This window comes from Echiichthys vipera (genome assembly GCF_963691815.1).
Source record: "Echiichthys vipera genome assembly, chromosome: 3".
Classification (NCBI taxonomy): domain Eukaryota; kingdom Metazoa; phylum Chordata; class Actinopteri; order Perciformes; family Trachinidae; genus Echiichthys; species Echiichthys vipera.
This window is the reverse complement of record NC_139828.1, coordinates 15,140,008-15,162,229: the sequence shown is the minus strand read 5'-3', so window position 1 is coordinate 15,162,229 and position 22,222 is coordinate 15,140,008. Positions and strand designations below refer to the sequence as shown.

The window sequence follows — 22,222 nt, the reverse complement described above, 5'->3', positions numbered from 1 at the left end:
TATTGATCTAAAAGTAGTCATGTTTAGATATATCGAGTGTGAAACACGCTGGAATGGATGTGTTATATATCCACCAAGTGTTTTCAATTATGGCGTGCAAATGCGAACTCTAGAGAAATACCAAGGACATGACCTCAGTGTCCTCAGTGACAGCTACAGCCCTGTCCGCAATGTTAAGTTACATCACTGACATAAGCCAATCCAAACAGAAACACTCCCTAGATGGGGTTTGACTAACATCTGTTTGGGACCACAATGTTCTTAAGGAAATATGTGGGTTGATATCTCAACATCTTCATTTTCTTTAATAGAAATGCAGCCTGCGACCTCACAACATTTGACATTAAGGTGTCATTTTGCCCTGGTAGAATGTGTGGAGCATTTTATCAACAACAATCTAGTTCCAATATCTAATAATAGAACTTTTCAAGCTCTCCGACCATTAAGTAGGAAGCTCAAAACCACGAGAAAAAAACACCACATTCATTTTTAATTCTCATTTAAAACCTTCAAACTGATTAATACCCAAAAAGTTATCTTTCCATATTCATTCCTTAACCCATTCTCATGCAGTTTCCAGCCGCGTCATAGACAAAACTCTGTGTTGACTCTACTACCTTTGTTGAAACATGTGGCTGTGAAATGTAGTGCCAAATTAAACAGGCACACTAAGGTTTAATACAGTTTTTTGAGTTTTAGCGGTTAAACGTACAGTGTTATTAGGCATCAAACCTCTTTTAAAGCATTGTGTCTGTGATGTGTCAGCCTGGTGTTCATAAGGGTGTCCTGATGGGGATTCTGCATGAATCCAAATGCATGTCAGCTGCAGGATGGTTAGTATGGTTGTTTGATTTTCAGCTGCACATTGGACAAACCAACAAATTCATTGTAAAAAAAAAACTTTATTTCCCAGTGATAATTATCCATTAATGCGACCGTGTGAGAATAAAATACCCAATATGTGACATAATTTACCTCTAAAGGTCACACAGTAGTTTGGCTATGAATCGGGGTCACTGAAAATAAATCGTACAGCATAGATATGACCACTATATAAAGTTATTGTACTGTAACGTTTTAGCAAACAGTTCCCTCTTTAAACATTCAGCAGACACGAAGCAACATGCTGTGTTTCTGTACCCCTGATCAATGTAAGTCCAATATTCTCTCCTCTCAACTCTGTCTTGTTGTTTTTTAATCATGTTCGAAATGACATCTGATTTCATAGCCAACAACACCTGAGGGAAATATCTTCTTTGCTAAATGCTTCACTGTGTTCACCAGTTAGTCTCTGTGTCAGTCTGCTGTTTGGTAGTGCGCAGGTTAACAGCTTTCTGTTACGGTTCATGAATTTATGAAATTCACTCACTTTTCCCACTGCGCCTGACCATGCTGTCAGCAATCCTGCCATGCTTTGTACAAGCAGTTCACCTCGTCCAATAGAAAATTACAGGAAGTAGCGCTGCTGCTCATCAAAATGACTTCAGCATCAGCATTCAAGCTCTCCATATGCACTTTATACTCTTACAAATGGCTTATTGTAAAAACAAAAAATTTAAAAAGACATCAAGAAATGATTTGTATCCCTTTCAAATACAAAGTCGAAATTTATAATTCAACTTTAAAACTGAAGCACATTATTTGTTTATTGTAATGGTTAAAAAGTGTTTTGTTATCATTCCTGTGAAACTAGGAAAAACCTAGTTTGTAAGATCCTGATTGCTGAGACACACTGAAACACCAGCTCCAGTAAATGATGCCGTTTCCCTGATACCTGTTTTAGTCTGGATGCTGTGCTTTATGTTGAAGATTTTTCACTTTTTCAAACTGAGTAAATAATGCTGAGATCATCGTGAAATAATGAGCAGATTCACTCAACAGTTTTGTTGACTCTGCACAGGAAAAGGCACGTTGAGCAACGGAACAGCAGAAAATAAAGTTAGTTGGCAACATTGGGCTGGTTCCTTCATTGGGTTATTAAACATGTGGTACATGCAAACTTAAACGCAGACTGTGAATCCGACAGTGGGGGACATTAACTCTCCTTGACATCACCGTCTCCAGCGAAAAGTCCAGCAAAAAGCACCAAACACTGATGACATTAATCTACCAGCTTTGACCGATGTAGAAGCTGCCTACTCCTCTGATGTTGGAGATGTCTCCTGAACAGGGACTCCAACAGTTTCAATGGGTGGCAGTGGGGCGGAGGAGGTCCTGTCTTCTGCTGAGTTATGAAGGTCCTGCAGTGAGGGGGTTTATATCATAAATATATTACAAACATGCTTAGATGCTATAATAAATCATAATAATAATAAATGTTGCAAGAAATAAAACATTCTTAAACCAAAGTATAATATATTCATATTTAGAGATAAAACATCCACCATATGTCAACTGAGAAAATTAATATCATAATATATTATAGTTACTGAGTCTACTAAACTAAAACTAAACATCTAAACTGTCTAAACTGACATTTATTACATTTTAGATAGAGAAGGGTTGTGTTATGAACAAAATTTACTTTACGCAGTGGAATCTAACCTCTTTGTTGCTAAATTACAAGATAGATCTATGCATCAGTTATTCATAAATGCCACAACTATCGACAAAAAATATTTCTTGTTACAGAAAGAAACAATTTGGAAGCTTAAACTTGCTAAATAAATTTTGAATTAGATTCATTTCATGAGCACGCATTGCAGTTAAAACCCACCACGTTTATAATTTGTGTTATTAAAGATGACTCAAACTGAAGCAAATAAATGTGCATATAAAGCTTAACGTAAGGTCCATCCATGGGTAACTGGCTAAACTTGAGCCAGGAACCCGTGGAGAGATTGTGTTAAAAACGTTCACATGCACAAGACAACTCAACAGCTACCATCTAAACACAAAACTAAAAACACAAAAATGTCATTTAAATATGATCTAGTTATGAAATACTTATTTACCAATTTACAGTATGTCGCATGTGAATATTCACCATCCCATTAGTGCAAAGCTGAAGCATTAAAACATAATGAAACAGTGAGCTTAAAAAGGTTAAATCACAGTTAAGAAGCATTAATATGTGTCTGAAGTTCGGCATTAGTGAGATTTTTTGTTTTATTAAAAAAAAAAGAACTCACCTGAACATCCCTTTGTGAATGCTGCCTTCCTGCTGGCTGAGATGGAGGTGCTGCACTGTCTCCGCTGAGTTTATCTTGAGAAAGACTTTCATTCACTTTGAGAGTTTTATTCTTTGATGGAGATGAATCTGATTCAGTGAGTTTAGTTTTTGTTTGGGTTTTGTTAGCAGCAACACTGTGAGCACTCTCTACTTCTAGCTCCTCTGTTGTCTCCTGCAGGTTTTCTAAATCTGACTCAGCTGAGAGATTCTGCTCCACCTCGTGTAGTTCAGCATCGGTCTCATCTTCATTGTAGCGAGACTCTGCAGTGTGTAGTGTCTCCACAACCACCTTGGCTGGCTCTTCCCTGGGTCTGTTGGGCCGCCTCCGATGAACCTGGTTCCTGTGTAATCTGCCATCATCGGCATGTCTAGGGGCATGTTGTGGTGCGTCCCCTCCTGCTAATTGGTTACCGTCCTCAATCTCCTGGAGGCGAGGCTGCGGTTGCTCCAGCCGTGCAGGAGGTGGATCCCTTCCAGGGCGGCGAAAAGGTGCAGTGATACCATACTGGAAGGCAGCCTGCACACCTCCATACATGCATACCTGTACAAGAGTTAATTAAATACACAAGCATACAGAAAAATGATCTGATTGTATTTATTTGAGCGTCAACGTTATTTATCAAGGGTCCTTACCACAATGGCGAGCACGATCGTGAAGAGAACTGGGATCTGCAGGGTAATTGGTAGATCTTTGAGGAGGGCTACGAGAAACTCACTGATCCCCTGTCCAACGTGTTTCAGTGGCTCTGTGATGAAGGTTGTGATGGTAACTGCGATCGCCTTAACAGAGATTTTTAGAATGTAACTATGTGCCATTTCCTCACCCATACAAAATATCAGAATCAGATCAGAAATACTTTAATAACCCCAGGGGGAAATTATTTTTGCTACAAAACTCAGATATACAAACAACAAATATTACACAGACAACATATTAGATTTTTTTTTTAAGAAATATATATAATAAGATCAAAAATACCAGACTAATGTGCAAATATTCAAATGTTCTGATACCAATTTTAAAATAGTAAAGTTTAGGATGTCTCTTGACGATGGGAACACATTATATGACATTGCAATGCATTATTCTATTTCCTCAATAAATGCCTAAAAACTGGAAAATAAAACAGCAATGCAACATTTCAGCATGTTTATGTCGTGATTAGTGTCTGGAAACAAAAGCTTAATTATAATTATTTCATTATTACGCAGTATAATATAGCCTGTACATGCGCTGCCAACGCTTATGCCATCATAATGACCTACCTTGGTTGGAGGTACCAGCAGTATGGGGTTAACCAGCATGGCTTCATAGTATTTCTTACAAGGGTCGCCTTGAAGAGTCAAGGTGCTTCTAAAAAACTCTGCAGAAAACAATCAAAGACAAAGCTAAAGCTTCTTCCAGACACTGCAACCCTGAAATTATCTAGACATACCCGGAGGAGGTGCATTTGAGAACGCAAATATCTGAATCAGACTGGATATTAAACAGATTTATTGGCTCACCTTTCAAGCTATCACTCCAGTCAATTTTCTTCATTCCAGTGCATTTTTCATAGACATCATTCATCTTCGCTAGGTTGCTTTGGTGCTCAGCAAAGGCGATCTGAAAAAAGTAAATTGGCATTACAAACATAACTGTCAAAAAAAAAAAGCCCTGAATGGCAGCTAAACAAGAGCAAGGGAACTTTACCTTGTATAGATAGAGCCAGTTCCATATAATACTGATGAAAAAGCAGGAAGCAAACAGTCTTCTGAACTGAACGAACCAGGACACCGTTGACCACAGCTGAGTGCATATGATGGCCACTATGACCAGAACCCCCAGCCCCACCTGCAACACAAACAGACAGAACAGAGTACGACTTGACTGGTTGAACAAGAAGAAAACCACTTGTAACACAAAATATACACCAAAAGCATTTTTAAAACTTGTACAGACGTTAGACACCTTAGACAGTTGGATAATAAGTGTTGTTGTTTAAGCTACATTATGTTTTCCAAGTTAAAAAAAAAACAGTTACACACTTACATAGAAAACAACATTGTCTCTGGACATGCCGTACACTACAGATAAGAGCACAGATTTGTTGGCCCCTTACTAGTAAAAATGTATTTAAGACCTCTTACCTTTGATCTACTTACGAGCCAGTAATTCATTTTCTGACATTCATTATATGGACAGGCTGCTCAGATAAAACAGGCAATCGAACACTACTCTTGCATGAGCACTTGGCTAATGTAAATCTGGAGACACAAAAAAGACTTCAGACTACACTCTGATTTTAAAGCTCTGACTATGAAGTTTCTATTTCTGGTAGCACATGACTAAAGTATCTTAAAGACTCTCAAACAAAGAATTAAGATTAATGAATGAGCTTACTTTTAATAGAGTGTCAAGCTCCACGCCAAAGGTGTCTTCAAAACGCCACTTCCAGGCCTCATAGTCATGAGGTCTGAGATCCACCAGTATCTGACTGATGGCATTGTCCAGAGCCCCTGTTCTCCAGCTGTCTTCACCATCCAGAAGTGTCTGGATCTCTGTCATAGCTTGTGTTGACAGTCTAATCGTGGCATCATAAAGGACGTCTTTAGAGTCACTGGGCTGGGAACAAAAGAGGACAGGTAGTCTTTGTCAAATGTAAGCCACATGATGACTGTTAGAAAGGTTCAGTAAAATGCACTAAAGATTAGCAACGATGTATTCAAAGCCTGTTAAAACAGCGTAACACGTGTAAAATGACCCCGTACCAAACCGACTCGTTGTATTTCCTTCCGGAGTCTGGTCAGGAATCGTTTGAACACTGGATTGCATGTAGGCTGCTGTGAGATGACTGTTATTTTCTTCTTTAGTTCTTCAACCTGAATGAAAGTAAAGCACAATATTTGTTATGCCTGTCTGATTCAATGGAGGTAGGTTTTCTCATTCTCATATGGAGATTCAGGGTCTTGCTAAGGACAACCTGCACGCCAGGTGCTTGTTTTCAAGAGGACAGTTGAAGGATGAAGAACAGTGCCTGCAGGATCTCAATATATTACTGTAAATTATTGATATGACTAACTAAAGATCAATTTTTCCAGTTTCTGTCATCACATTAAACACTTGAGTTACAGCATGAGAAACAAACTTCTTGCACCACAGCAGTCAAAAATCCTTTGCCTTTTGGAGGAAAGAGATAGATAAATAGATAGATAGATAGATAGAGACAGAGAGAAGAAGAGAGATTCAGACAGACCCAGGGATGCAAGCAACCACAAAATTAACATTAACTGTAATAATGTATTTAGTAAGGTGAATATGAGTAACAAGTTATGGTAGTTAATTTGCCAGAGATATACACATAGTAAAAACAATGGCAAGTAAGGTGATAAAATTATGAATAATAATACTTATGGTGGTAAATATGATGAACTCAAACCTGTCTCTTTAGATCCACTACTTGTTTGCTACAAGCCATCTGCTCCACCTGGTTGTGGTCCTGAGTATACTCCCTTCTCTTGGTTGGCACATTGTCATAGTTTGCTGGCTGCAAGATAGATATCAACATAACTTAAGAACATTCAGTGCAAGGACAAAGTTAGCAAAAGGCGGTTCAGTCAGTGTAGACATTTAACATCGCCCAACCTCTGCTGGCTTCCTCATCGTTTTGGTGCTCGCATCGTAGTTGAGCATATCATAAGGGTCTATCCAGTCGTCGTCCTCCTCCTGCCCGGTGGCAGCCAGAGACAGGCTGCATGTTAGCAGGACAACGAGGAGCATGCTGGCAGAGGAAGGAGGATACTCTCCACCAATAAACCGTCCAGCGTTGAGGCAATGAGAGTGAAAGCAAAACACGAGTGCAGGTGGCTAGCTAACTGCAATTCTAGCAAAGTTGAGTAAATAACTGAACAGGCTAACGGTAGCTACCTTTGTTAATTTTACACCCACCGACTCAAACTTGCCTTTGAAGACACTTTGACACGTGGAAGTTACAGTAATAGGCTCTTTAACAACACAAAAATAGCTCAGCATTGAATGACAAGCTACCAACAACAACAGAGCCGCTTTACGGTCTTTACGTCACAAACCTCTGACGCAAGGTACGTACGCCGCAAAGACTGACGGGAAAAGTAGTTTTCACAAAAGGCCGATGTGCATCATAGACTATAAATGATTATATTATTATACAGTTACATACAGTACAGTATACCATTATTTACATTATACGGTCTATGGTCTCCCCTAATAAATCATGTTATTTCATTTAAGTGATGAAAGACTTAAACTAAATTTTGCTAAATGAAACTCTTTATTTGTTTTACTCTGGAAGAATACACTGTTGTGATTTATTTTGGAAGTGCAATTATCTTCTAAATCACAAAAAAACAATGCTAGAGAAAAAGATGATCTAATGTTTTAAGTTTGGCTATTTTTTTTTTTTTAAAAAGGAGAAAAAATAATTACCGAGGATCCAAGGTGAGCCATAACCTGTGATGACGAGCGTTCAGATCCTTTACTTAAGTTAAAAAATAAATAAATAAAAAATAGGCTACTAACCACAGTGTGAAAATACTCCATTATAAAAACCCTGCATTTAAATCGTTATTTTAGTGCAAGTGCATTATCAGTAAAATGTAGTAAATGTATGAAAAGTAGTCGCCTAGTGGAAAGCGACCCAAGTAGTGCGTGGAAATGTTCCATCAGTGTCTTACTATAAATGGTGTATTGGGATTAATATTACTGATGCATTAATGTGTACAGTATATTGTATTTTACTGCTGGAGAAGTTTAACATTGATCTAACTGAGAAATATTTTGTCTCCCTGACCCCTGGTTCAGACAGTTGTGCTCTCCTGGACAGGAAGTCGGATATGTAGACATTACAGGGCACAGAGTCCTCAGGACCCCTCGATTTTTTCATTGTTGAATCAATTAATTAAATACTTAGTTACATGCCACCACTGTTGTTCATACCACATTACAGTGAACTGATGGCGCAAAATGACCATCATAGGTTAAACTGTGAGCAACAGTATGTGAAAAGGATGCATCCAAAATAAACATAAGGTGAGCTAACTGTAAAACTATTAGTATATCTTTTAGTATAAGACACATGATCCGGGCAGATTAACAGAAATTATTTCACAAAATTTACATTTTAATCACAGGAAACACATGAAAGACTGAACAAAACTTTTATTGCAAAAATGTGTATATAATATTTACATTAATAGTAACATTTCTGGAGAACACACTTATGTTTACCTTAATCTTCTGCCATTTACAGTTCAGCTGTTAAGTGAAACCACTCTGTTCAAAGAGTTCAAGACAAATAATGTACATCTTCAGAAAGACATGCACAGAACACCGGCATTTAAATACCCACAGAACAGCTCTCAAGGGGTTTCAGGCACCTTAGCAAAAGTTGCTAAAAATAATTAAGAGGGCACGCATTTTGGCCTCTGTACGTGAACCAGGAGCCTAAACTGTGGCAGGCACCTGAGCTCACAAAGCTCCGTAAATGCTCTCCTGCAACCTTAGAGCAGGAACTGTTTAATAGTTTGAGGCAGGACTGAGAACGCTACAGGTTCAAATTATCTGCCTTTTCGCCCTTTACCACCCTTCATCCCTCCTTTGCCCCCCTTTGCCGGTCCTCCTCTTCCTTTGCCGCCTTTTCCTTTGCCCCCTTTAGCGCGTTGTTCTTTCCTCTGCATCCCCCGCATGTCTTTCTTCATGCGACCGTCCACCACTTTGAAGGCTCCCTTGATTCCAGCGGGCCGCCTCACCTTCTTGCCAGCTCCCTTTTTGCTCACAACATATGTCACTTCTCTCTTCTCCTTCCCCAGGCCTGCTTTCTTGTAGATACTGACAGAATGGAAAAAAGACATGACAAAATTATTGAAATTACGTTACTGATGCAAGTACAGGTCCAACCTTACAGGATGGAAGCCATACCTCTTTAGCTGAGCATTCTTCTCCCTCTCAGAGATGTCCACTGTGTTGACAACCGCCTCTGCTTTCTTCTTGGCCTGCTCCATCTTCTTCAGCATCTGGAAACATCACAGTGGACATAAATTAAAATCCACAGAAACACGTTGGCTGAAGTTATGTAAACTAAACAGTTTTGCTGTGTTTGTCTGAACGTAACTGGCAGCCGTGAGGATTTCAATCATGATCTAGTTTTGTGTCTGATAATTTTTTTTAGCCTAGTCTTCAACTTTTTTTCATCAGCATGTTGCACGATTGTACTCATCCCTGATCTTACCCTCCTCTTCTTCCTGGCCTTGGCCTCTGCAACTCGTTTGATGGGTCTGGCATCGATCTCCTTCCATTTTTGTTTGTATTCCTCCACCATCTCCTTGGTGACAGGCACAGGCCTCTTACGGTGTTTCCGTTCATCATCCAGGAACCACTCCGGTACCTCCCACTGCTCCTCGGAGCTAGCAAACCTGTGGGCGCATACAATCAGCTTGCTGTACAGGCATCTTCATAGCATCAGCCTTATACTTTAAATTACTGTCAGTGTTTTGAGCCTTTTCACTGGTTACAAAGTGGGCACACATTAAAACACCACACACTAAAACACACACCTGTGGAAAGAGCCATCCATCAGGTCCCTGGCTATCTTCTTAGACGTCGCAATCTGAGAGCCCAGGGCTAGGCCCTCTGCATCCAGGATCCTGGCTTTCTTACCTGAAGAGCACAGAGCCCAGACACATCCACAAAGTTACACAAAACATGAAGGTCAAGCACTTTTACTTGCTGCATAAAGTCTTTATCTAATTTTGGTCATGCAATTAATTATTATAATTAGAATTTTGAGTTGACAAGTGTTTCACTATTAGAAATGCATTACAGATGCCTCATTTCTTTTTGTGTTATACGTTCAATAGTTTCCAAACTCAGATATAAAAAGGGACTTGCATATGAATGGAGAATCATTATTGCCTGGGTCCCAGTCTCCCATAGCCAGAGCTGTCTCCACAGCACTGTCTGCCACACCCGCTTATCGTTCAGCCCACTCCACAAACTTGACTGATTTGTCTGACTTTTAAAAAAGAAACTGTAGTTTCTCAACTGAAAAGACAATCAAGCCAATGAGCAACGCACGGGGCTGATGATAACCACGGGCTTGACTAACGCCATTGTCAAGCTGTGTGTTGAAAAAGACAGCACTCACTGGCCAGGTATAACCAAGTCAAACTTGTGCTTACTTCATAGGCTCAGCTGTAGCTACTCCTTTGCTACCATACAGTCTATGGTTGCTACTGTTGCGGCTGTAAAACGGTGGATAAATTGTTTTGTGTGTGTCACAACTGTTCCAGGGTGTCTTGTAACTCGTTAGTCAACTGCTCCAGCCTGTGGTTAAATCCCGTGTTTCAGTCAGTAACTGCTGAGGCACAGCAGTGTTTTTCTGGTCTGTATCAGTGTGCTGCATGAATTAATTGTTGGATTGTTAGCAAGTAAGCATAGGGCTAACTGGAAGTTAGTCGGCTCTGACCGGAAATCTCTTGTTATTGGTTAGGGGAAATCGAATCTCTCCCCCTGAAATAGAAATATATTCTTAGACTTACTGGTGCTTTCTACTGGAACAACCTGGACGTCATCGTCCTTGGCTTCTCCTGACATCCCACCAGCCCCTTTAGTGCCGTGCTTCATCTTGGCAATCTCACTGCAACAAGCAGAAAAATATTGATTGATTTCTTACTGTCATTAAATCAGATTTGATCCATAATATATTTTGAACTGAAAACAACAAAGACAGCCACAGTGAATGAGGTTTTACCTCTCATCATCGCTACTGTCGTCCGAGTCACTGTCACTCTCCTCGCCAGCTTCCTTTGGAGGTCCCGTCTTTTCCTCTTCTTGCAGAGCAGTCTTCTCCTCCTCCACATCCTCCACTTCTTCAGCTTTCCTCTTTTTGCCTTTCTCTATAAACGATCAAAATTTGTCATTGTTTTGTCAGTCCCAGATTTAGGAAAGCTACTGTACTTTTAAAGATGAAATTTTATAGCGGTTCTCTAACCGGTTTTAAAATGAAAAATTAGACTTTTACCCATTTGTTTGTTCTGAAGCCACTCTGTCTGTTGGAGCTCACTTTCTGCATCTCCTTCCATGTCAATCTCAGAGAAGATGCCCTACAGAGCAAAAGGATGGGAGCTTCAAAGGTCAGACAGAAATCAACTCATTGGCAGGTGAAATGATGTGAATGTAGAAGCAGGTGACAAATCATTATACAATACCAGTTTGTGCAACTGTCAACATAAACATATACATTATATTACGGGAGCATAAGTGGACAAACCTTGCTGAACCACAGGTCGGTCTCTCGTTCTTTCTTCTCATCCTTTCCCTCCAGTTCCACCAGCAAGCCACTCCCCTGTCCTTCATCCTCCTCCTCCTCTTCTTCTGTGAACGTTACCCTGGAAAACCAAGACACACATGAGCAAAGACTGAAAAGAAAAATTTAAATACTGAGTGTATGACCCTGGTCTATTTTTCTGTGGAAGTTAGACATTATTTCCAAAACATGGAAGGAACCGAATTTCAAATCGTGGACTGACTTGTTTCATGCTGTATTTAATTTGCTTACTTCTTCTTTGGCACTTTCTTCTCCATCTCTTTCTGCCTCTGCTCCACCTCTTCTAGGTCGTCATCGTCAAGATCAGAGGCCAGGGACATTTTATCCGCCTCGTCATCCTCTTCGTCAGACAGGTGGACATCGTCGTCTTCGTCTACCAGGGTGTCTGCTAACTGCATGTCCCCCTTGGTTATATCAGCCAGCGCCTGATGGAGAGACGCGAATACCGAAGGAACATCAAATTAGCATTTCGGACAATAAGTAACAGGGACTGAAGCTTTATTTCTTTGACTCCCCCATCCCCATAAAATAAATCCAGTGGGTCAGTAGACTTTTTGGCAGGAGACATTAGAGATGAGCTGACAATGCCTGCACCAAAGCTGCAACTTAAAGAAGCGCCAAACAGAATATTTTGCGAACCAAGCCTAAGTGTGCGTGTGTGTGTGTGTTCTTCACCGTTTGCTTCTTGATGGTGCTGAGGGAGAACATGGAACAGTCACTTGTATCTGCGATGGAGACACCAGGCAGGTCCATCTTCAGCTCCACCCTCTCCCTCTGCTTCCTCCGTTCCTTCAGCAGCTTCTTCTTCTTCCTGATGGAGCATGACAGTTAAATACAAAAACCACATCAAGGGCAAGAAGTAAACAAGGTGATTATAAGACTATCAAAATGCTGCTGGTTCAATCAGTATAACAACTACTTCACAAACCCGTCTGTAAGGTCGGTTGCAACTTAGTACTGCAAGAATTTTTTTTAATCCTGAGCAGAAGGAAAATAGTAATCAGGAACAACTTTGTGTCGTACCGTCTGAGCTCAGCCACCTCCTCAGCTTTCAGTTCAGCCAATTTCTTCACCATTTCTTCCTCCTCGTCCTCGTCCTCCCCCTCCTCCACCTTTTTCTTCTCATCTGGTTCTTCATCTGAATCACCCTTTTCTTCATCAGAGCTTAACCTGAAAAAAAAGCAAAGACCCATTTAAAAAAAAAATCTGCTATGACACATTCTGGTAAAGACACGAGAATATTTCAATGGATTATTTTAAATGTGCTGTAAAGTCTTTACTTGATCTCTGGGTCAAGCTGTTTGGCCTCCCCCTTTAGTTTTTTGGCCAGGAATCTCCTCAGCTTGGACCTCCAATTCAGCAGCAGGCTGCAGGTGTGAGGGCGAAGGAAAGAACAACACAACAGCACTGAAAAACTGTGAACCTCTACAGGGTTTTTACATTTTAGTTTTCAGTATTTCCCACACATACCGACGCATTTGATAGGCAATACAAATAAACCAAGAGCTATTTAGTAACACACTAACCACAGCAGTGACGGAAAAAGACTCACCGGAGCTCTTTGCGTCCCAATACTTTGATGTCACGACAGCACTCCTTTACCTCATCACTGGTGGCTGGGTGAGCCTGCAGGTCTGTGTTGTCAAAGGTGATCTGAGAGAAGAAGGAGGAGTGAGAATGGAAATACAGGGACAGCTGTTTTTCCACTCTCTTCTCACACTGTCTTCACATTACATACACTGTAATGTGGACTGCGATGTCAAAAGAATCAACTCCAGGATGATTATTTTAAACCCTTCCCCTACAGCTGAAAGTTATATTCGACATGTGTGGACCTTCAGCGTCCTTCTTTGACAAGTTAACCCCTTAGTGATCTTGTATATTGTCGCTGTAGCAGGCTTAGTTTGTTGGAAAAGGGGATAAGTAGTGGTCCAAAAGGAGGCTTGTAAAGGAAAAACTCACCTCTCCCCTCAAAATATCTAAATGAAAATGGGTTCTATGGGTAACACGAGTCTCCCCTTTACAGACATGCCTACTTTATGATAATCCCAGACAGTTGGGGGGATAAAAACATGCAGTATTCCTCATGCACTTAGGATATTTCTGCATATTGAGGTCCCTAAACAGTGTTTGATTTGCATAAATTTGGTCTGACTGGAAAGCTGAGAGTCTTGAGGATTCAATTAGCCCAACTCTCTTCATGTGTGATGATGTCAGTCTCGACAGGAGTCATGTCATCGTAGTGAGACCATTTCTTGAAACCTCACTGTATAAAATTAGTTGTTGTGACCTCTAAGATTATCCTAGCCTCATCAACCTTTACAACCACAAACCGGAGAGAGACCGGAGGCCATGTGGTTTTTGACAATAAGGGTGTTTCTGAACAGTTTCCACAACAGAAGCGCTTGCCATCCAATTGCCGGAAAAATACTTGCCCAAATCTCCGAAAAGTGTGAGGTTAAAGTAGTACAGAGATCTCACCGCACTGGCTTTGTTCAGGAAGTCAATGGCATTGTCAGCTTTCAGAAAGGCCGTCGCTGTGAAGCTGTGGTAAAGTGTCAGATCACCATCATCGTATCCCTCAGCCTGAAACAAAAGGGCAGCCACTTGGTCAGTAATAAATGCAAAAGTTAAATGTGGGCTGTTTACTCCAATAAGAAAACAAAAAACAACTTTTCAGGAAATCACAAGGTTGTTGAGTTTAGAGTTCTTATTGTGACTGAACAGTTCACTTGAAATTATCTGTTAAACAATGATCTAGTATTCAGTCATCTCATACAGTGTACATACCTTTGGCTTCTTGACAGCAACCAGATCCCTCACAGTTTTGGCCTGGATCTCCACCTCTTTGAACGCATGTTTGGGGTCAAAGAACTTACTGTCGATTTTGTCTGGGGCAAGAAAACCTGGTAAGGAAAAGACAAATTTGGTTAACATGTAATCAGCGGAAACGTTTGAGAAATAAGTTTATCTTATCATCAGACTGTAATGGGTAGCTGCCACTGACCCTGACAGACGACAAAGATCTCAGCGGACTCGTTCCTAGACGCCTGTGGCTTGGTGGCCTGCACCTTCTTGAAGAACTGCTGGAAGATCCAGAGCAGTGGCTGGTAGTCTTTGGAGCGGAAGACCTTGGTGACGAAAGTGCCACCCTTGGTCAGAAAGTCACAGGCCAACTTCAGGGCCATGAGGGTCAGATGAGCTGGAGGTCAGGCAGGGAACAAAGTGAGATTTTGGGACACTAAATTTAAATTTGATCCACTCCAACAAACTAAGTTATTGCAAGCTACTCAGCGATGCGACTGGGACAAAAAGACAGTTAGTGACATAAACTACAAACTAAACACAAATATGTGGTTTCATGTGTATTAATTTTTCCAGACACATGGCACTTATAAATAAACATACCTTGTGAGAAGGCATCATGTTGCCAATTGGCTCCCACATTCGGGGCTCCGTCATTTAACACAACGTCGACCTTCCAAGTCTGCAGCTCCTTACGTAAAGCCTGTATGTGGGACAGAAAGGATCTCACTTAACAACCCCATGTTTGTGATTTCAGAGAAATCTGATGCTTGGTAAACAGTGCGAGTGGTTAATGCCATTACAAAACCATCTGCATCTCCAGTGGAGTATTTTTTGCAGGGCTATTAAAGTGGTCATTCTGTGTTTGTTAGTGTATGCAACATTACAGACAGGTGCCCCACCTGTTTGCATTTGTCAGATGTGATGTCTTCTTGCAGCGCCACCACGTTGGGGATGGGCTTGATGGGCACCAGGTCAACACCTGTTGGGAGGAGACCCTTTTTAAAAACATTGTATCTCAGAAATGAAAATTGGATTGCAAAGTTGTTTTTTTCCCTAAAACAACCAATGATACTTATCAAAACAACTGACTTTAAAAGCTTAAGCAGAATCATTTAAAAAAATGCATTATCAGATAATCATATTGGAGACACTCACCAATAATGAGACTGGATACAGGCATGAACTTGGATGCCACCTGCAACCTGCAAGAAGATTTCGAGTCATAAGTGTATTCTCTGTACCACCTTTATTCCACAACATACATTTCGCTGATCTGTCTCCATTTAAAAAAAAAAAAAAACCCGTTTGTGACCTCAACACTCGTCATATTACTCCAGGATTTTTTTTCCCATTGCATCCTTCATCAAACTTCAGTGAGAAAATCTTTGTTTTCATTTATAACCATAAGTCAGTCCTCACCATTGAGCACACGGTGCTCCTTTTAATAAAGCCTCTATTGTGTATTGTGTTTTTACATCAATTAATTTAACAAGGAGTTTTATTGCAGTTTTAGCACATGCAAACCAAAGACAAATTTATGCATTTTTGCGCAGGATTAAGTATACTATCATCTACCCCTCCTCTTTTCTAGGTTCCTCATAATATTTTCCCCCAGGCCAGTAGCATAAATGGAGGGCTCTTTTGCTGTCCAAAGAACAAAATGTGTTGTTGTCGAATTACTTTCCAGAATCAACAACCCTAAATTAATTCTGAAGTTGTATGATTTATCAACAGTTTGTGTTAAATAGAAAAAATACGTTGAACACAGATTTTCTGAAATGTCCACATGTTTGAGGTGTTTGAAAGAACCAGAAACCCCACAATAGTTGTTTTCTTGACCCTCCGAGTCTCTACAGGTTGGGTATCACGGTGTTGTGCACATTCAGCACCCCTGCCGTGAAATGCACCCCCTCACATTGTAGGTGATATTCTGAATCAGAAGGCTGTTGTTTTGACCTATAGGAGTAGTTTATATACAGTTAACCCACAACGGTCAGGACATTGGTTACTTACAGTCTTCAAACTATTTTAAAGAGTTTAAAATCACAAACTCGGATAATAGCGAACACAAAACAACACCATTTTGAATGTTCTGTGGAAATATACTGCAGCCATAATTACAAAATGAATTAAATGGAATTTTTGAGCAAGTTGAATGCATTTGACTCAGCGTTTCCTAAATATAATCCCAGCTTTTCTTGCAATTCATAGGTTCAAAAGTGTGTGCTTTTAATTGGGTTACTGTATATAAGCTATAAGCTACTCCTATAGGTCGAAACAACAGCCTTCTGATCCAGAATATCACCCGTAATGGGAGTGGGTGCATTTCACGGCAGGGGTGCGTAATACGGCAAAACACCGGCTTAAAAACCCTCAACATGTTGCTCGTCAGATCATCAGCATCTGATCGGGTGATGACAGGCAGCTCACCATCCACCGGGAGCAGCACACAGGTCCACCAGAGCTCTGGCTTTCTGTAGAAACTGGAATTTACGGTTGAGCTGGATGAGCTTGAAGGAAGAACGAGAGCGATAACCTGAAAAGACCAAAACACGAGGTTATCACAAAGATGAAACTCTTCCAGCACACCCGAATTTAGCGACAGCGAGTGAGCTATCCATCCTGCTAATGCTAATATCAATGCTTATCTACGTGCTTACAGACTCAGGCTTGTTTTCTTTTCTAGCAGTGCTACTCTACCTGTTTCCTTCGCCAGGTGGTAGAATTTATCCTTTCTGGTTTTTCCGACTTTGAGTTTCTTCCCCATGTTTGTCGCTGTGGGTTTTTACACTTTACTAACTAACAGAAGTATCTCACTTGCAGTAGTTAAACGTCCATGAAAACAACACGTGTGGCTGTTCTCGGCGCACACGTTCTACGTCACACTGCACGTATTTCTTCTTCTTCGGATTTGTTCACCCTGTTGTTTGAGAGACGATGCCGCCACCTGCTGTCTGTACGGCGAAGTGACGCTCAAGGAGCCATCTTTTTATTTTTATTTCTATTTTTCATCAATAACAGATACAATGAGAAATATATATGTAATATATATAGGAAGAAAAATCAATAATACATCAATAATAATAAATATATGAATAAAAATGAATAATAATGAGGATGATAATGATAATGCTTTATTGGACAGGGGCAGTGCACATTAAAGAGCATACATAAATACATACATAGAAAAGATACAAATAGAAGAGATAGCAAATAAATAGATGAAATACAAAAACAAGACACACAGCACAATACATTACATAGTCAGAAGGACACCAGACCCAGACAGGATATAACAATGGAATAAAAAGTAATGTTCAATTCGGCTCCAAATCCAAAACAAAATAAAAATCAGTCAAAATACAAGTGGTCAGTCAGGAAATAAGGTGCATCGATATTCATACAGATAACATTTTACATATTTTGTCATATAGTATCATCACATTTATAAATGCAGCGAAAATAGGAACCGTTTTTAGGAAACGACATTTGTGTATGAAGTATTTCGCGTAAATAATGACATTCTTGCTCCCAAATTATGCTTTTTTGTCCAACAGTTGGAGAATACATTTTATATTTTCTTATGTCAAAACCAGAATAGTTTGATCATTATAAGTCATCCAATAATGCAAAGCATCCCAAAAGGTCTTCGTTACAAAAAAAAACACAACATAGTGTAGATGTCTGAAACATTTTAAACTGTAGCTTCCTCCAGTGTTAAGAAGTCACTTAGTGTGTTTAATGTAGGGGTGTTACTAAGTAGTTTAATGATTTGTGTAATTTGATTTTGACAAGCTTTCCACTTAATTCACACAGTAAAACTCTCGGTGGTAAGGCGCATAGAAAACTATCACATATTCACCAGTTATTTGGCATAATCTGAAGTATTCAGAAAATCTGACACTTGGCGGTAAGGAAAAGTTTGTTCAGAGAGGGGATTCAATTCATGACAGGTTGAGACAGCAGTCAGACACAATGTGTATCCCCCTAATGCATTATCTGAAATACTGGAAAAATAATATTCTTGGTTTCAGGGCTTCATGTGTAGATTCTAGACGGAAGATTAACTAAGTAACTTCGTATTTGTTTTTAAGATTTCTACTTTTCTCGGCAGTGATTGCAAGGGGAGTTTAAAGAAAGGCGGTGAAGGGCTGACATGAATTAAAATGCCAAAGCTGGGATTGAACCCATGATGTTTATCACCTGTACTGAATATCATCAAAGTAGAGAATAAGGACATGTTTTCATTGGTTGCATTGAAGGTATGCATTTTGTGGCAGCTTGAGATTGTAGTCTGACAGAATAAGTGCCACCCATCTAACTTTTGCCACAAAAGAAGAAACTACCTACAGTACCAACTATAGACCTGGATGTTAACAGTTTCCATTCAGGCTACTTTCATTTAAATGAATTCAGACCTTTTTTAGTGGCAGCATGAATCTCAGAGACAGATATTCCAAAACCAATCTTAAAAACCGAACTTTAAGATTATTCATATTTGACAAACAACAGTTGAAACCTTATAGCAAATGCAGCCTGTTTCTGAACAAGTAACACAGTCATTTTAATTTTTAATAATTATTTTATTTATTCTGATCACAGCCGCATGAAAGTTGGGACACAACACCCTTCAGTGAAGAACACAGCTGTTAGAAAGGCCTGTTTCTGGATCGTGTGTTGATCAGTCCCAGGACGGAGAAGGCACTGGCTGCTGCCGTCACCAAACTGATGGCCCCAATGGCCCGCGTAGCCTGAGGAGACAAGGAGGACAAGAGGAGGTGACTGAGCATTACGGTGATCTTAAATATATTAGAGAACAAAAACTGTCCTAAGTGTTTGTAACATACTGAACATAGGAATGAAGAGCAAAGAATTTTTGAGTGGTTCATAAAAAGTGTTTTGATCATTTTTTTTCCACCCAAAGAACGGTCACGAAGCCATTGGAGACTTAAACTTTATCACAGCTGCTATGAGCTGTGAAGATGGAAAGTACAGTAAATTCAAAATCTAGGTTAACCATCTCGATTCGACCTCAATCCAGCCAGTAAAGACAGGCCCAGGGATTGTATCTAGATGAGTTACCCTTTATATACTTTTGCCAAACCCATGGGTATAACTACCATAGATAGAGCCCACTGTAGCTAAAAGAAAAAGTAAAATAGTGTCCCTTTACCTTACACAAACTGGCAACCACACAGTGACAGAACTGAAATGTACACATAGAAACAGCTGGAGTCCAGAAAGTAACACAGGCCGTTTTAAAATAAATGTTATATTTATTTTAGGGTAAGGTTTACTTTATAGAATTTGTCTTTTAAATGTTCTGTTTTGTTCTGGGTAAAGAAAAAGCACTTCACCAGTAAAAAGAAATTACAGTGGTGACACGTTATCACTCACTGTGGTACGCTGAGTGAAAACTAAGTATTTTGCCCTGATGGCACATGAGACAGAAACAAAATAAACAGTGAGAGACCTGCTCGGACACCCCCTCCCCGTAGCGCAGAAGGGTAACAAAGTGTTCGCAGTTGCTCCCCAGCAGGTCGTAAGACACCTCCTGGCCAATGAGGACTTGCGCTCTCTGAATGATTTCAGAGACGGGCAGGGGTGTGTGGTTGTGGTCGTACTTGTTGTTGACACGGTAGGAGTCGCTTCCCACCACCTCCTTCAGCAGCTGCATACGCACCACTGCTTTCCGGCTGAAGACAGACTTCACACTGGACATGGCGGCAGCCTGGTTTTCATCTGGAGAGGGAGAGGAGAGCCTCAGTGTGATAACAGCATGCATAAGTAAATTTGTAGGATCTTGGACCTGGGATTGCTGTTAGATCACATCATACGATCCTAATATATGTCTAAAACCAGCCACAAGCCCTACACAAAGCTGAATTTCCAGAATCAGTAACATTTAGCGTGAGACAGTTGTTAGGCTGATGTTGAGTTTTTGACTATAAAACAATTACATTACAAGTAAGGATGCTTCTAATCTTCCATTTTGGTTGTATATAGTAACAACTATTTCATGTTAGAGAGTAATACCCAAGTTTTGAGGGGTTTTAAACTAAACCACAGTTTTGGAAGAAGTAGAGATCTTTTCAATAAGGTACAATACGGTAATGCTAAATATTTCTTTCCACTCAAAGTAAGGAATTCAAAACACCTCATTTTTTTCTCTAAATAATATCGCTTTAACATCATTACATTAAAATGAATGAAAATCAATCAAGGTTGTCTGAGATGCCACTCTTTTTCCTTTTTTGTTAAACTTGGCTCAGCCAGTTATACTTTTCTCATTTCCTACTGACCAACGGGTGTTAAGTTGATGATGTAACCATCTCCCAGGTAGAGAGCCCAGTGCTGATAGGCTGGTCTGAAGATCTCAATGAGGTCACCAGGCTGGGGGTCACCACAGGGGTCAGGAAGGTCAGGGTCATTAGAGGCCATCTGCACACAGAGTGGAAGACAGACACAATATAAACAGATGCACAGTGACTATTTCACATAGTAATTGCTTTCCATCTTGCAGTGGTCTTTATGTGTATGTTATTGAAAGTACTCATAAAATAACAGACATTTTGCAAATATTAAAAGTTACACTCTTTAAAAAATTTAAAAATATTTCATATTGTCATCAAGAAACATCTGATGCAGTATGACAGGCCTTGAAATCTTTTTTTGCGTGCGTGTAAGCCCAACAGTTTCTGGATTATGTGTCTAAATTATACATGTTACAATTACGTGAAACTATAGCTAGCTATAAATAGACATTTGAAATGACTCACAGTAGGAGGTCAGCAGCCATCATAAAACACACACACACACACATTGTTATATTCCAGGTTATTCTAACAGCATTTCAGTCTACTTACAGTAGAGTTGTGTTGTTGTTTATCCATCCCACATCATGCTTCCACAAATCCTAAAAAGAAAAAAAAGAAAACACAGATAGGAAAAACAAACAGCACAATTTTAACCCATAAACAGATCTCTAAATGTGAATCTGAATACGTAGAAATTACATATGTGTTTTCTTTTAATTTTCCGACTGAGTTTGTGTTAAAACAAGAGTCAAACGGCATAACAACTAACTTCCTGGAGAAAGAGAATGCTAGATAGGAAGGTACAATGTAAAAGGCACCCATACATACACACGGAGACAATACACACCAGCTCACACACAAACAATACACACATGGGCTCTTGTGTCACCTGTGCTGCCACAATAGCATTAACACAATGGAGAAGCTGACAGAAAAATAGCGAGCCCAGGTGATTTCACTCATAAAAATTCCAATTTATGTTGCTTTTAAATTCTCTAATAGATGTTTTTAAAAAAGTATTGCCTTGGATCACCTGAGATACTAATTTTAGATTAGTTTGGATCAAAATTATACATGGATTGGATGAAATCTATATCTGCCCAGGGGGGAAATTAGTACATCCATCCCATCATTAATGTATAAAGCTGGAGCCACACTGAGAAAGAAAGAGAGCCTCATATCATTTCACCAAACCAGAACTCTAACATTAATACATATTAACTGTAACCCTATATGGAGATAATGTAAATATTTAGTTGTATTTTCTAAAAACATCCACGTTTTGTAGAAAGTTAATACAAAATATATGATTAAAGTACCACGGATACTTTTAAAGTGGCTTGTTGTAACGTTATAGCATTAGGATTCATGCCAGAGGTTCAAACAGTCAACACAGAGCAAAATGCATACATGAGAAATACTTACTCAAACACCAGCAGCTTTTTCTTCCTCACCATTTTAATTCTCCATCATAAATCCGCACATCACCATGAAAAAACCCAGCAGGAAAAGAAAAATAGAAAGAGATCGATTCCACGTTTCTCAGATGATGAAAGGTTGTCAAATATACCAAAGCCAAACCA

The 22,222-nt window shown here is 39.8% G+C and overlaps 3 protein-coding genes across 3 annotated transcripts; all 3 read right to left on the bottom strand.

The window, feature by feature from the left end:
- Positions 1–991: 991 nt before the first annotated feature.
- clcc1 (chloride channel CLIC-like 1) lies at positions 992–7,095 on the bottom strand. Its single transcript, XM_083940180.1, has 10 exons — positions 6,798–7,095; positions 6,592–6,699; positions 5,924–6,034; positions 5,556–5,777; positions 4,866–5,006; positions 4,679–4,778; positions 4,439–4,536; positions 3,806–3,952; positions 3,132–3,713; positions 992–2,240 (listed from the first exon to the last, which is right to left on the bottom strand). Exons 1-10 carry the CDS (start codon positions 6,930–6,932, stop codon positions 2,136–2,138), a joined length of 1,749 nt encoding a protein of 582 aa, XP_083796306.1. The 5' UTR covers positions 6,933–7,095; the 3' UTR covers positions 992–2,135.
- Positions 7,096–8,391: 1,296 nt separating this feature from the next.
- Positions 8,392–17,160, bottom strand: ftsj3 (FtsJ RNA 2'-O-methyltransferase 3). Its single transcript, XM_083911348.1, has 21 exons — positions 17,023–17,160; positions 16,753–16,858; positions 15,478–15,524; positions 15,222–15,301; positions 14,923–15,022; positions 14,522–14,716; positions 14,305–14,420; positions 13,996–14,100; positions 13,067–13,167; positions 12,795–12,881; positions 12,538–12,684; positions 12,190–12,325; positions 11,746–11,939; positions 11,458–11,575; positions 11,209–11,290; positions 10,939–11,083; positions 10,727–10,824; positions 9,743–9,845; positions 9,418–9,601; positions 9,108–9,202; positions 8,392–9,017 (listed from the first exon to the last, which is right to left on the bottom strand). Exons 1-21 carry the CDS (start codon positions 17,087–17,089, stop codon positions 8,747–8,749), a joined length of 2,577 nt encoding a protein of 858 aa, XP_083767474.1. The 5' UTR covers positions 17,090–17,160; the 3' UTR covers positions 8,392–8,746.
- Positions 17,161–18,971: 1,811 nt separating this feature from the next.
- plaat1 (phospholipase A and acyltransferase 1) lies at positions 18,972–21,215 on the bottom strand (the record flags this gene model as incomplete). The annotated part of the gene is made up of 4 exons (XM_083940261.1): positions 18,972–19,073; positions 19,796–20,064; positions 20,625–20,763; positions 21,189–21,215. The coding sequence occupies 4 exons, from the start codon at positions 21,213–21,215 to the stop codon at positions 18,972–18,974; spliced, it is 537 nt and encodes a 178-aa protein (XP_083796387.1).
- Between the last annotated feature and the right edge of the window lie 1,007 nt (positions 21,216–22,222).

Excerpts from the sequence above, each read along its gene's own strand:
- ftsj3 (XM_083911348.1), bottom strand. The coding sequence starts at position 17,089 with ATGGGGAAGAAACTCAAAGTCGGAAAAACCAGAAAGGATAAATTCTAC. Across the intron at positions 14,101-14,304 it reads TTGCTGTCAAGAAGCCAAAG|GCTGAGGGATACGATGATGG; the intron begins GTATGTACACTG and ends CTTTTGTTTCAG. Across the intron at positions 9,018-9,107 it reads AAGAATGCTCAGCTAAAGAG|TATCTACAAGAAAGCAGGCC; the intron begins GTATGGCTTCCA and ends CCATTCTGTCAG.
- clcc1 (XM_083940180.1), bottom strand. The coding sequence starts at position 6,932 with ATGCTCCTCGTTGTCCTGCTAACATGCAGCCTGTCTCTGGCTGCCACC. Across the intron at positions 5,778-5,923 it reads AAATACAACGAGTCGGTTTG|CCCAGTGACTCTAAAGACGT; the intron begins GTACGGGGTCAT and ends TTTTGTTCCCAG. Across the intron at positions 2,241-3,131 it reads ATTCACAAAGGGATGTTCAG|GACCTTCATAACTCAGCAGA; the intron begins GTGAGTTCTTTT and ends CCCTCACTGCAG.